General features: G+C 39.2%; 1 protein-coding gene across 2 annotated transcripts; it reads left to right on the forward strand.

Moving 5' to 3' along the window:
* The first annotated feature begins 3 nt into the window (after positions 1-3).
* Positions 4-13,815, forward strand: TOX4 (TOX high mobility group box family member 4). Of its 2 annotated transcripts, XM_045450318.1 has the most exons (9): positions 4-273; positions 485-553; positions 6,533-6,775; positions 7,617-7,877; positions 8,231-8,461; positions 9,991-10,071; positions 10,458-11,201; positions 12,175-12,338; positions 13,100-13,815. In XM_045450318.1, the coding sequence occupies exons 1-9, from the start codon at positions 268-270 to the stop codon at positions 13,158-13,160; spliced, it is 1,860 nt and encodes a 619-aa protein (XP_045306274.1). In that variant the 5' UTR covers positions 4-267; the 3' UTR covers positions 13,161-13,815. The 2 variants fall into 2 exon arrangements, with proteins under 2 accessions (XP_045306274.1, XP_045306276.1); XM_045450320.1 differs by lacking the exon at positions 7,617-7,877 and having other exon boundaries at positions 141-273.
* Positions 13,816-14,000: the final 185 nt, after the last annotated feature.

A 14,000-nucleotide genomic window follows, 5' to 3' on the forward strand; every position in this document is an offset into this window, starting at 1 on the left:
CTCGGTCTGTGCGACTGTAATAACCATACAGCACCTCCAGGGACGCCTCTAAAACTTCTACTTGCCATTATCCCACCAAGCTCCAGGGGGCGGTAGCTATCCTTTCCGTCCGCTCCGCCTTCCCGGCGCGACTCGCAATAGCCCCACGGCGCTCCTTCCAATCAACGCAGAGCGACGCACGTCCTTGCGGAAGTGACGGAAGTCCGAGTCCGGTGGGGGCGGTGGGAGCGATGAGGGGACTGAGACGGTGGTAGCCGTTGTGTGAAGATGGAGGTAGGAACCTAGCATTAAGAAGGCTGGCGAGAGAGCGCGGCCGACGGGGTTGAAGCAGAGGCGGGAAACCGGGTGGAGAGGCGGCTGGCGGGAGGGGAGAAGAGAGCGGGGTTTCGGGAGCGTTGTCAGAATGTCGGGGACAGAATCCGTCGCTCCAAGCTAACTCCTTACTCCCCCTAACTTATCCCCGCGGCTTTCTTTTGGTTTCCAGTTTCCCGGAGGAAATGACAATTACCTGACGATCACAGGGCCCTCGCACCCCTTCCTGTCAGGGGCCGAGGTGAGCACGAGCTGCCGACGCTGTGGGGGGAGGGCCTGAGGCAGCGGTGGGGTAGGGCGGCGGGGAGGAGTGCGTGGACGCGGGTGCCCGGGGGCTGGGAACCAGGGACTGCGATTGGTGTTCAGAGAACAGTTGCAGCTGCTTCTAGAGCCTATGAAGACTAAGGGGAAGGCCCGGGAAGCTGCTGTCATCAGAAAAGCAGGACTTTGGAAAGAGTTAACCCATCTCAGAGTGATTTTGGATTGGAAGACAGGGTAGAATTGTTTCCTTTCATTGGAGAGAAATAAGAATCTTGGGCGATCGCAGCGGGAGGAAAATATGTAAGATAAATCGGGGTGAGGGAGTTTACTTAACTGGTGCACATGTGTTCATTCTTGAAACTATCTGTTGTAGGGTGTTTATTTCGCTTAAATTTCCTGCTCAGGGATTTTTTTTTTTTTAAGTAGTTATGTTTACCTACAAGTTTGTTTTGCTAGTGACAAGATGAAAGGAAATAATTGCCAGAAAACATGAAAGGGGTTGAGTACAACATGTGTTTGTTTGCCAGTGACTCAGAGTTCGGGCAGGTTACTACTCCTTTGTCACAAATTTCCTAGCTGCCGAATGGCTGTAATAATAGTTTATGATGTTGTGATGTAGAAATAATGGTTATGGTGAAGTGCTTTTTAGTATTTGTGAAAAAGTTTTGCTTAAAGTACTGTCATAAGTTCCTATCACTTGTTTAGGCAGGGTGAAAGAGAAAGATTTGGAACAGACAAAAATAAATTTTCCAGTCTTTGAAAAACTGCAGTCTTGAGCTTTCCAGAATGTTTTTTGAGGATTTTAGTTATTTTTTTCCCAAAAGTGAAGTGAATCACTTCCATCAGTTTTTTCAGTTGCTGTTGAATATGCTTATCCTGTAGTAAACTTTAATATTTTCATGGATGAGAACTAGATTGACAAGGCATAGTTGCTAGTTTAATTTCTTTATTGCTATTATTGCTTATTATTCTCTTAAGGAGGGTAAAGTGAATCAAATGAGCGACAAATTTAGAAAAAATTAAAAAACTGAAATCTCCTTGGTGCTTTCCAGTCTCATTGCAAGTTTCTTCTGAATGATACCTCCGTGGTTTAATTTCATTACTTGGAGTGTTGTAAACCTCACATTGGCCTCATCCTCATGAAAGTGCATCATTGCCAATTTCTTCTGAATCAGATTTAAATTTAGAGTGTGGTAAATTTCACACTGGCCTCCAGAAACTTCCCAGGTTTGAGTGTATCCTTTGTTTCTATGACTTTAAGAACTAAGAAAACAAAACTATTTTGCCAAGAAGCTCATAATTAAATTTCAGTATCTTCCTTTAGCTTAGGTCTCTGTCATTGCTAACAGTTGTTCTCATTACTTATTCACCTTCCCTTCCCCTTTTAAATTTTTTTTTGAACTACCCCAAATATAACTTAGGTGATACTTAAATTGTTTTTTGGAAAAAGTGATATTTATGGTTTGCTTGCCAGAAAAAGATAGATGCCCACAAAAATACTAACCATAAAAAAACCTGGAAAATTGGACCTCATTGAAACTAGGAACTTCTTTTCATCAAGACATCATTCAGACATGAACTAGACACACCACAGAATGGGAGAAGATATTTTAATACACATATTTTAATACACATCATTTTCAGAATATATCAAGTGCTTATGTAGAGTAAAAGGAAGAATCCAACCTAAAAATGGGTAAAAGACTGAACACACACTTCACAAAAGAGGGTATCCAAATTGCCATTAGGCATATGAAGGAGTGTCATCATCATTACTCACCAGGGAAATGCCAGTTAAAATTATGAGTATGACTGTACACCCACTAGAATGGTTAAAATTAAGAAGACTGACAATTACAAGACTTTGCAAGTATGTAGATAACTCTTAATCATTACTGATGTAAGTATAAATTGGTTCAATCACTTTGGAAAACTAGCAGTATCTACTAAAGATAAACATATACCTACCCTGTGACCCAGTTTAGTTCTACTCCTTGAGGTATACATGAGAGAAATGAGTGCATATATTAACCAAAAACATGTATGTTTACAGCAACTTTAGTCATAATAGCTAAGCACCGGAAACAACCCAAATGTCTATAAATGGATACATTTGTAAAAAGGAATACTACACAGCAATAGAAAAGGTCATCAACTACGAATAAATGAACCTTGGGTGATATGAAAAATATATTGTTGAGTAAAAAGCCTGACATAAAAGAGTAGACACTATATAAGTTTGTTTTTTAATGAATAAAGAATAGACAGTGTCACGCTATGTTTATAGAAATCAGAATAACAGTACCTGTTGTGGAAAGGAGAGAATATTGACTCAGAAGGAGCATAAAAAAATCTTATAGGTAGAAATGTTCTGTATTTTTATCTGGGTGGTAGTTAATTGGATGTCTACATGTGTAAAAATTCTTTGAGCTATATACTTTAAATTTGTGTATTTAATGCAAATTATACCTCAATAAAATAAGAAATAATAGTAAAAATTTCTAAAGAGTAAGTATCCAGAGAGGAAGGCTTAGCATTTCTTACAGTATTGCTTGAGACAGGAAAGTTACACTATCTGAAGAGAGTTTAATCTGTCTGTTTCCCTCATTCAGGTTGGCTCTTACATAATGATACTAGGCTTTGAGCACTTAGAGAAAAATAATATAAAGATACCTATTTTTAATTAGGAAAAGTACTTATAATATTAGAATCACTTAATTATTTCAGGCTGAATAGTTAAGATTTTCGCTACTATAGCACTTTTTAGAACAATTAATTATTTTAATGATACATAGTGCCAATGTATCATTAAATAGGTGTTGGATTAAAATAAGTTTCTTTAAAATGAATAATCTACACAAACTACTTAAAGAAATAGTGGGTTGTGTGTCTTGGCATGGGGAAATATGAAAAGAGAGAGAGATCATGTTTTTTTTTTTTTGGTCCTCTAAATAGCTGAGGATCCTTGTTTATAAACTATAATTCCCAAACTGATTCTTACCTCAAAAAGACCCACAAATTTAACACAGAGGGAGAAAGCTGAATGAGAGGGTAGCTACATCATGCTCCTGTTTTCTCCTTTTGTGTCGAAATTATTTGTTTTTATTTTAATATTTGCTACAGTTGTATCTTTGTTTTATATGTGAGTTATGTAGTAGACCCACTAAAATAAAATAACTAGATATCCATTATTGGGGTTTTTTCCCCATAATGTTAAAGGTCATTTGTGGTAGTAAAAGAGATTTAAAGTGAATCTCTTGTGTTTATTCTAGCATGTGGTTTACCCCTCTGTATTCTTGATCATTGCTATTATTTTACTTTTCTTATTTAGGGAAGAAACCAACACATAAGCAAAACAAAGCCCCCTCCCCCCCCCCCAAAAAAAAAACCATTAAAGCTATGGATACTGAATAGAAAAGCTGTTTCCACATTCCAGGGGGTGGTGCATAGAAAGAATGCCTTGTTAATTTAATACAGTGGAATCTCTGCATGTCTGGTTTTTTAGTGTTATCCATGAGAGCAGTCCAGATGGTTTATGAAGGGTAGTCCTTTGCAGAACACTGGTCTCTTGTTTGGGATATGAATTTTTATTCTTTTTAGTTCTTTTTAACAAATAGTATCATTTTCACATCTTGGCAGAGTTGCCTTTTTATTTGTTCTGGTAAGCAGAAAAAGATAGGCATCTTTTGCTTTGCTAAAGCAATCTGTATCTTATAAAAAACTGAAAACTACCATTATACAACTATTAATCTAGTATATGTTTCTGTGGATCCTTTTTCCGATCCCCATAACTTTGTTCACATGAAAATTTGGTAGAAATCTTTGTACTCTCTTCCTGAAAAATGTCACATGAACCTACGTAAACTAAAATCTCAGAAAGAGTAAGTTAAGAACTTTCACGCAGTAAGAAGAATTGTAAGCTGTATACTGAAAAATGTTTAGTTTTTGGGGGTAGATTTTAAGTTTTTCCTTAAGAACTGCCGGCTCCTATGTTCCTTGTGCCACTCTCATGTTATATCCTAGACAACTACCAAATTTTTACCATGTTAAGTAAAATAGTAAGGATCTTAGAGAATGAAAATGTAGAAATATACATATTTTTGTCTTTTAGGAAACTGTTTTCAGTTTACCAGTAAGATTCAGAAAGATTAGGCATTTCACAGACATACTTTTTTTCCCCCTAGTTTCTACTAGCTGGAAATACTTTTTCTAACAATGTCTTCATTGAAATCAAAATGGTGTAGCACCTGGCTGGCTCAGTCAGAGGAGCAAGCAACTCTTGATCTCAGGGTTGGGAGTTCAAGCCCCACATGGGTGTAGAGATTACTTAAATAAACCTTAAAAAAATAAATAGTGATATTACTGAGACCCTTTGTGGGTCTATAAAAACCTTGAGGAACTCTTAAAGAATGCATTGTTTAATCATGAAAAAAATGTGGGTACCTATTGAATTTGATCAGAATCAGTTGATATTTACTATGCCATGTGTGGGCTGATAGAATTTAAAGTTTCAAAAATTCCATGTATCTATGATAACTGATTAGTAGGTCTCAAGTTAATAATTAGGATATTAATATTGTTAATAGCAATGGTTAATAGTTATTAAGCAATTATAAGGCAATGTGATAAAAGTTTTGTTACTAAATCCCATTAATTCTCATAATAACAATATAAGGAGAGGGGCGCCTGGGTGGCGCAGTCGGTTAAGCGTCCGACTTCAGCCAGGTCACGATCTCGCGGTCCGTGAGTTCGAGCCCCGCGTCAGGCTCTGGGCTGATGGCTCAGAGCCTGGAGCCTGTTTCCGATTCTGTGTCTCCCTCTCTCTCTGCCCCTCCCCCGTTCATGCTCTGTCTCTCTCTGTCCCAAAAATAAATAAACGCTGAAAAAAAAATTTTTTTTTTAAATAAAAAAATAAAAAATAAAAAAAAAACAATATAAGGAGATTGCCATTACAACTCTGATTTTATAGATGAGGAAAACCCCTTCAAAATCATATAGTAAGTGGCAAAGCTGGAACTTGAACCTAGACCTTCTCTGACACCAAAGTCTCTTGCAATTATAATGCTCTTGCTGCAAATGTGCTCTAATTTAGTTTTTTAACGTCTAAAAGGAACCATGGCATTTAATATATTTTCATTCAGACATTAGCCTTTCGGCTCCCTGAATGGTGGATCCATTCAGTATAAAAAGAGTATATTACTATAGTTGAATTCAGAGGAAGGGATTGGGTTTTATAGCCAGCTGGAGTACTCTTTTTCTTCCTCTCTTACAGAAAGGCTGTCAGAGCCAGATTAAGAATCTATTAGAGAACCAATTTGCCTTTTGCCTGTAGCTCTTGTGAAGGGTTTTCTCCTGAGTATTAGCTTTATCTTGGCATTGTTGGGTTTTCTAAAAATGCTGTACAAATGGGAATCTTAACTGGTTGTTAACATCATGATCTCTAAGATGGAACTCTTAAATGTAGATATTTTAGAAGAGGGTATCATTCTTTGCTTCAAAGGAACCTAAAACAACAGTCAAAAGTATAACTGGTTGACAATGAATTTCTGTGGTCTAATAGTTCAGGTGTATAATTGCAAAACAACTGCTGTCTATTAGAATCTTTTGAGAGTTTTTAGGCGTCATAGGCAAAACAATTTATAAAGACTGGGTCCTTGGACTAGTGGTGCCAAGAGAGTCACTCATTAGAACCGTAAGCATGATAGGACAATTGATAAAAACAGATTAAAAAACTGAAAACTGTGATTTATACTGGCAGCCTTGTATGTCATATGACCAAAGGTATGAGGAAGAGAGGTTTATTTGCAAAATTAAATAGGTCCAAAGAAACTGATAAAAAATAGGATCCAGGCTGAAAAGAGGTACACTGAGAAACTTCAGTACCCAGCCATGTTCTTCACTTAGCAGTATGCAGTTCCTCCTCTTCCCACTAATTTTTTTTCCCTTTTTCCCCCTACAGACATTCCATACACCAAGCTTGGGAGATGAGGAATTTGAAATCCCACCTATCTCCTTGGATTCTGATCCCTCACTGGCTGTCTCAGATGTGGTTGGCCACTTTGATGACCTGGCAGACCCTTCCTCCTCTCAGGATGGCAGCTTTTCAGCCCAATATGGGGTCCAGACATTGGACATGCCTGTGGGCATGACCCATGGCTTGATGGAGCAGGGCGGGGGGCTCCTGAGTGGGGGCTTGACCATGGTAAGGGGCAAGACATTATCAAGCTTACCCAGGCTCATGGGCATGATGTTAAGGGAGTTAAAAGTGACTCTCTCTTCCCTACTACACTTGGGTATTACTTGGTTCTCATTCTGTGGTTAAAGGCTCACCAACAAAGACTTAATTTCCCTTGAACGGAATTTATCATTTGAATCAATTTTACTTGAAAACTAGTTTTAAATTATAAAACGTCCTGTGTTCACCCTAATATGAAAAGGATTGTGGCTTTGGGGGGGGAAAGGTTTTTTTCCTTCTATTGTTGCCTTCATAGCCCAGGATTAAAATGTGAGTGTGGTAGCTAGCATGTTGAGAGATTTATTCCAAAACAGTCTGAACCAAATGTATTAATTGTGGATTAGTATGTGTTAAAAATCAGTGTATTGGGCTTCCAGCACATTTCATCAGTAGCACATCTTCACACTATATTTGATGCCATACATCTCTAACATTGGCCTTATTTACTCTTGATTGCCTGTGTATTGCAACTTTAAAAGCCACTATTGTAGGAGAGTACAGGGAGGAAGTTTTTCTTTACCCTATGTGTCATCACCACCTCCAGATTACTGAATAACTTATTTGTTCTTTAAATTATCCAAAATTAAGACTTCTCTGGTTAGTTTTTATTTTGAAACAGGCTTTTGAATACAAAGAAGTGACTTTAATAATTTCTGTACTTTATTATATGTAGACAAATTATTTGTTTAGTGTTTAAACGATGATACAGTTTGGGTAAGCAAGAGTATAAACTGTCCTGAATTCAGTGGGGGGAAAGAGTGGTGTTTTTTTATATTTAGTGTTTAATTAGTCCTTCTGCTTCTCTCAGGACTTGGACCATTCTATAGGAACTCAGTATAGTGCCAACCCACCTGTTACAATTGATGTACCAATGACAGACATGACATCTGGCTTGATGGGGCATAGCCAGTTGACCACCATTGATCAGTCAGAACTGAGTTCTCAACTTGGTTTGAGCTTAGGGGGTGGCACCATCCTGCCACCTGCCCAGTCACCTGAGGATCGTCTTTCAACCACCCCTTCACCTACTAGTTCACTTCATGAGGATGGTGTTGAGGATTTCCGGAGGGTGAGGCATTCCCTGCCAAAATCAAATCTGCCATGATATTCTGGGATAAAACTCTTGGCATACAGAGCCTACTCAGTATTATTTGCTCCTGCCCTGCCATTTCCTCTGCTCTTTTCTGGGTATGGGGTCCTGCCTCTCAATCTACAGTTCATAATGCTTTTCCCAATCCCCATTCTAATTGGTCCTCACATACTTTACTAATGTCTTAAACCTATTGCCTCTTTTTAGCATTTCTGAAAATTACATCCATGTGCCTAGTTAGTTTCCCCCGTATAAAAGTCCTTTTCTTACAGTTCTCCAGACATGATCCTTCCTTCTTCCCCCTTGTAATTCTCTTTTTTTTTTCCCTACAGCAAATTCCCAGCCAGAAGACAGTTGTGGTAGAAGCAGGGAAAAAGCAGAAGGCCCCAAAGAAGAGAAAAAAGAAAGATCCTAATGAACCCCAGAAACCAGTTTCAGCATATGCTTTATTCTTTCGTGACACACAGGCTGCCATCAAGGGACAGAATCCCAATGCCACTTTTGGGGAGGTTTCAAAAATTGTGGCCTCCATGTGGGACAGTCTTGGAGAGGAACAAAAACAGGTGAGCAAAACATGGAGGATAGTGGATAGTGAATGCTTTAGAAGTTTTTTCTAAACTTTTTTTCTTTAAAATTTTTTAATGTGTGTTTATTTTTGAGAGAGGGACAGCATGAGCAGAGGAGGAGGAGAGAGGAAGATACAGAATCTGAAGCAGGGTCCAGGCTCTGAGCTGTCAGCACAAAGCCCGACATGGGGCTCGAACTCACAAACTGTGAGATCATGACTCGAGCTGAGAGCTGAAGTCAGACACTTAACCAACTGAGCCGCCCAGGCTCCCCTTTCTAAACTTTTTTAAATGCTCTTATTTCATATCAGCTCTTTGTTTATAGCATTCATAGATCATACTTTGTCTTAGAAGTTGCAGCCATCCACTGAATCCAAAATACCCATCTAAAAATTAATAATTTTTGTAAAAACACCAAATCTAATTTTACTAAAGCCCATTTTTTTTTTTTTCTATCTGTCAAATTAGGCCATTCCTCAGTAACCTGCAGCTCTAAAATCCACTACCCTAAGTTTGAATTTAGGGTTTAGTTTACATTTTTCACATTGGTTTAGTATAAACTTGAAAACTATAGTTAATCTCTCTAAATTTGATACGGATTTTAAAAATAAATGAAAATTACACTACATAAGATACAATTAAAATTGAAGATGGCTATAATTATCATTACCCTACATTCCCCAGGTCTTATGTCAAAGTGAGTCTGCTACCTAATTGAAACAAAAAGCTAAAATGTATTATAACAGTTATCTATTGCTGCTCAACAAACCACAAATGTAATAGCTTTAAATAGTGGCAGTTTATTATTTGTTGTGATTCTGTAAATTGGTTAGATGGTTTTCCTGATGTTCTTGCCTGGGCTCATTCTTGTGATTGTAGCCAAATGACAGCTAGTGTGGCTGGCCAAGGTGACCTTGCTCCTGTATCTGACAATTTGGTGCTACCTGTTAGCTTAGACAACCTGATTCACATAGCCTCTCATCCTTCAAAAGGCTAGGCTGGCTTGTTTATAGTATGGCTGACTTAGGAGCAAAGTCTGTCTCTCTCACTTAGGCCACATTCTCATGGTCAAAGCAATTCATAGGGGTATCCCAGATTCAAAGGAGGGGAAAGTAGGTTTCAGCCCTTGATGGAAGAAGTATGCAAGATGGGAGGAATTCTTGTGGCCATGATTGCAAAAAATTTGCCACTTTCCTTAAGGGAGAATGTACTTGTTAGGCTAAGTATACTCCTGATCTTACATAATTTTTGGATCAGGATTTTTTTTATTATAAAACTGGGCATGGTTTGGTGTTGCTTTAGAAGTATAGTTGCTCTGGAAAGATTTGCTGATTGGCTGACCTTCAGGTGCATGGTCACTAGAAAGTTTGCCATGGAGGTTGTTTTGATTACTAGCTTCCAGAAGTGTATTCACTAAAAAGAGTTGTAAATATTTAAATGAGTTGTCACTCATTGATAAATAATATAGAATTATAGGTCTTTTCTAGGAGTATGGGGAGTTTTTAAACAGCCTCTCTTTCCTGTAGGTATATAAAAGGAAAACTGAAGCTGCCAAGAAAGAGTATCTGAAGGCTCTGGCTGCATATAAAGACAATCAAGAGTGTCAGGTAAGAGGGTTATTTAAACCAATAAAACGATTTTTGGAGCTATTTATTAGCAGTTATAAGAAGTAAATACCACCAAAAACCTGTGTGACTTGTTACTACTATGCAGTATTAAAAGCTCAAAAGTATATAACAGGTTTCCTGTTGTTTCCATTATAAACCTTGCCAAAATCTTTCTGAGTTTCTCCCCCTTATTTATTATTACTCCCCACAGTTGCTCTTTTTTCTTTCTTTTTTTTTCTCTTCTTTGTTTTTCTCTTTCTCTTTCTTTCTTTCTTACCAATCTGTGATGTGTCTTTTCGTGGGAGATGATTAGAGTGAATATGTTCTAGGGAACAAAGTAAATCTCCAAATGACTTTTTTTTTTTTTTCTGGGGGGGGTTTTTTAGGCCACTGTGGAAACAGTAGAATTGGATCCAGTACCACCATCACAGACTCCTTCTCCACCTCCTATGGCTACTGTTGACCCAGCATCTCCAGCACCAGCCTCAACAGAGCCCCCTGCCCTATCCCCTTCCATTGTTGTTAACTCCACTCTTTCCTCCTATGTAGCAAATCAGGCATCTTCTGGGGCTGGGGGTCAGCCCAATATCACCAAGTTGATTATTACCAAACAGATGTTGCCCTCTTCTATTACTATGTCTCAAGGAGGGATGGTTACTGTTATCCCAGCCACAGTGGTGACCTCCCGGGGGATCCAACTAGGCCAGACCAGTACAGCCACTATCCAGCCCAGTCAACAAGCCCAGATTGTCACTCGGTCAGTGTTGCAGGCAGCGGCAGCAGCTGCAGCTTCTATGCAACTGCCTCCACCCCGACTACAACCCCCTCCGTTGCAACAGATGCCTCAGCCCCCCACTCAGCAGCAAGTGACCATTCTGCAACAGCCTCCCCCACTTCAGGCCATGCAACAGCCTCCACCTCAGAAAGTTCGAATCAATTTACAGCAGCAGCCACCTCCTCTGCAGATCAAGATTGTGCCTCCACCCACTTTGAAAATGCAGACTACCTTAGTCCCACCAGCTGTGGAAAGTAGTCCTGAGCGGCCTATGAACAACAGCCCTGAGGCCCATACAGTGGAGGAAACCTCCCCTGAGACAATCTGTGAGATGATCACGGATGTAGTTCCCGAGGTGAGCCTCTGTTTTTAAGTCTTTCTCTAGACCAGTGTAAAAGTTTAATTATTTCGGTTGATCCAATAAAGGTGGAGGTTGCTACTAGCATTTAATGCCTGGCAACCAGGAGTACAGACATCCTGTAGCAGTTCCCTGCGACTGTGACTTGTCCTACCCACGACAATCTGTAGTGTTCTTGTGAGAAATATTTAGGAGGGTCTGCTGTCCCAGACCACTCCTTAACTAAGTTGAAGTCATACTGCCATTCTACTAGAGAGAACACAGCCTAAGCATAGAGTTAGCGGGTGTCTATCCAAGGATCCTAAACTTTGGAGATAAAAGTTCTTCCATATCTCTTGCCTCTCGCTGCTTAGCTTGATGTTTTAAGTGGGAGGATGGACAGGGGATATAGCTAGAAAAAAATTGGTTCATATCATGGAGTCTTTCCAAAGAGACACAGACAAGTGCCACTTACCCTAGTTTTAACTTGTACATCACCAGTAGTCATTTTAAATAAAATGTGTCTGTTTTGAGACTCTAGCTCCACAATTAATGAAGCAATCATTTTAAAGAAAAATCCGCCCCCCCCCATCAGCAGAAACTGTGAATCTCCCTTTTTCTAATGGCACCACATTTTGTCTTCTCTTAGTCCTCCCAATCTTAGTTGAGGTAACCCAGACACTATGCATATTGTACTTTTGACATTTTCAAAGGAATATTATTCAAGTGTGGAACAAAGTCAGTGACAGATGAAATTAAAGAGTACTAGCATGTGGCCAGCATTCCATCAAGAATCTTCATGTCAGTCTGCTTGACAAAGTTCTAAAGCTGCATAAAGAAAGGGAGACCAGGAACTCCTCTCTTAGAATTCTGCCTCCATATGTGAAGGACTGTTAATACCTGCTGCTCCACTGGGTTCCAGAATGCATTTGACTAGCTGGTTAGGTAAGTAGTAATCTAATTCATTTTTGGTGCTCTCTTCCTCTCACAGGTGGAGTCTCCTTCTCAAATGGATGTTGAATTGGTGAGTGGGTCTCCTGTGACACTCTCACCCCAGCCTCGCTGTGTGAGGTCCGGTTGTGAGAATCCTCCTGTTGTGAGTAAGGACTGGGACAATGAGTACTGCAGCAATGAATGTGTGGTGAAGCATTGCAGGTGAGCTTATAGTTCCCCTTTGTAGAATTCGGATATGACTAAGTTAACTGTGTTAGACATGGTAACCCCGAGCATGGGATCAGGATCACCTGATCTTAAGTAGACTAGACTGCTATACAGATGTCTGATTGTAGAGGCTACTGAAAAAGTTCCCCTGCCTTAAGGAGCTTACTTACATTTGCCATGTAGACAAAGATGATATAATTAACAGTTTTCGCTTTTTGCTTATATCACATTGTTACAGATGTTCTTTAACATTTAGTTACATACGCCCTTTTGAAAATGACACCACAATAAGCTGTTAGTGACTGTGAATATTAGCTTAGTATCTCCTTAGATCAAATCTGACCTCTCAGGGAATTAGAATTTGAGGAGGAATGGTAAGTGGTAAGTACCACAATAAAGCGCTAAGTGTGGCAGGAGTGGGAGCAGGGGAGAGGTTCTGGAGATTTTGCCCGTCTCCCTAGTTTTCCTGGGATTTACCTATACCCATGAAACAAAGCATTGGTATTTCCTGAGTCAAATCTTGTTCAGTAAATTAGGATTGCCTGAACCTATCTTTTAGGCCCACTGCCCTTATATTCCTATTGGGTGATACCCATCTCTTCTTAATGCTATAGGAAATTATCCAGGAAGTTATTTATGACAGAGTTCAAAATGACTGTATCTTTAAATATACATATATATATATATATATATATATATATATATATATATATAGGCTGTAATTCTGAGTTTATGTGTCTCTTTTTCTCTCTTAGGGATGTCTTCTTGGCCTGGGTAGCCTCTAGAAATTCAAACACAGTGGTATTTGTCAAATAGTCCTCCCTGTTCTCCAAGCCAGTGAAGACTTACCTGCTGGGAACATGTCTAAGAGCCTCTTTTTAAAACACAAGCTGGGCTTCTGGTAGTGCCTGATCTCAACCCATGATGTCATTCGTGCTTCTCCCCTTTCCTGTCTCTTCAGCCGGGGCCATACTATGGAGCAAGGCCATTGAGTTTGCTGTAATCTGGAATTGCTTTTTACTTTCAAGTACAAGCACACATAGCAGTGATAACAGCAAAGGGTGAAGGGTATATGAACAAGCAGAACATAGGGAGGGCTGGTGGGGGGGTGGGGGGAGGATTGTTTGAGGAAACTTGTTGGTGTAATTGTCATAGGACTTGCCTAAACACTTATTAAAATGATGGGAGCACACTCAGCTTTGAGCCTAGGAGAATCCATTTTAAAAGGGATAAAAAATTGCATTAGAATTTACCTCTTAAACAGGAATATTGCTGTCACACCTATTATATATATTACTTTGAGAAAAGTTCTCAACAGAACAGGCACATTGGGCTGTGGGGAAATACCATCGTGTAGGAGTTTCTTATTTATTTCTCTTTACAAATATTATTTCTGTAGTCCATGATCCTCCTCACAGTTTGAGTGTAAAAGGCAGAACTCTATATCCTTAATATAAGAGGTTTTACTAAAGTCTAAAGTTGTGTTCACTTGTGTTTGATAAAATATCTTTTAAAAGATAAGTTAGAGATGTTTTCACTTACATAATACATAAGCTAATTATCTGTACACCCTAGGTTTTCAGTTAAATCTAATCTAAGATGTGCTTGTCTCATTTTCCTTGGAAATAAGCTAAAAAAAAAAAAAAAAAAGGACGA

This window comes from Leopardus geoffroyi, chromosome B3, assembly GCF_018350155.1.
Source record: "Leopardus geoffroyi isolate Oge1 chromosome B3, O.geoffroyi_Oge1_pat1.0, whole genome shotgun sequence".
NCBI lineage: Eukaryota > Metazoa > Chordata > Mammalia > Carnivora > Felidae > Leopardus > Leopardus geoffroyi.

Excerpts from the sequence above, each read along its gene's own strand:
- TOX4 (XM_045450318.1), top strand. Across the intron at positions 7,878-8,230 it reads GTGTTGAGGATTTCCGGAGG|CAAATTCCCAGCCAGAAGAC; the intron begins GTGAGGCATTCC and ends TTTTCCCTACAG. Across the intron at positions 10,072-10,457 it reads AAGACAATCAAGAGTGTCAG|GCCACTGTGGAAACAGTAGA; the intron begins GTAAGAGGGTTA and ends GGGGTTTTTTAG.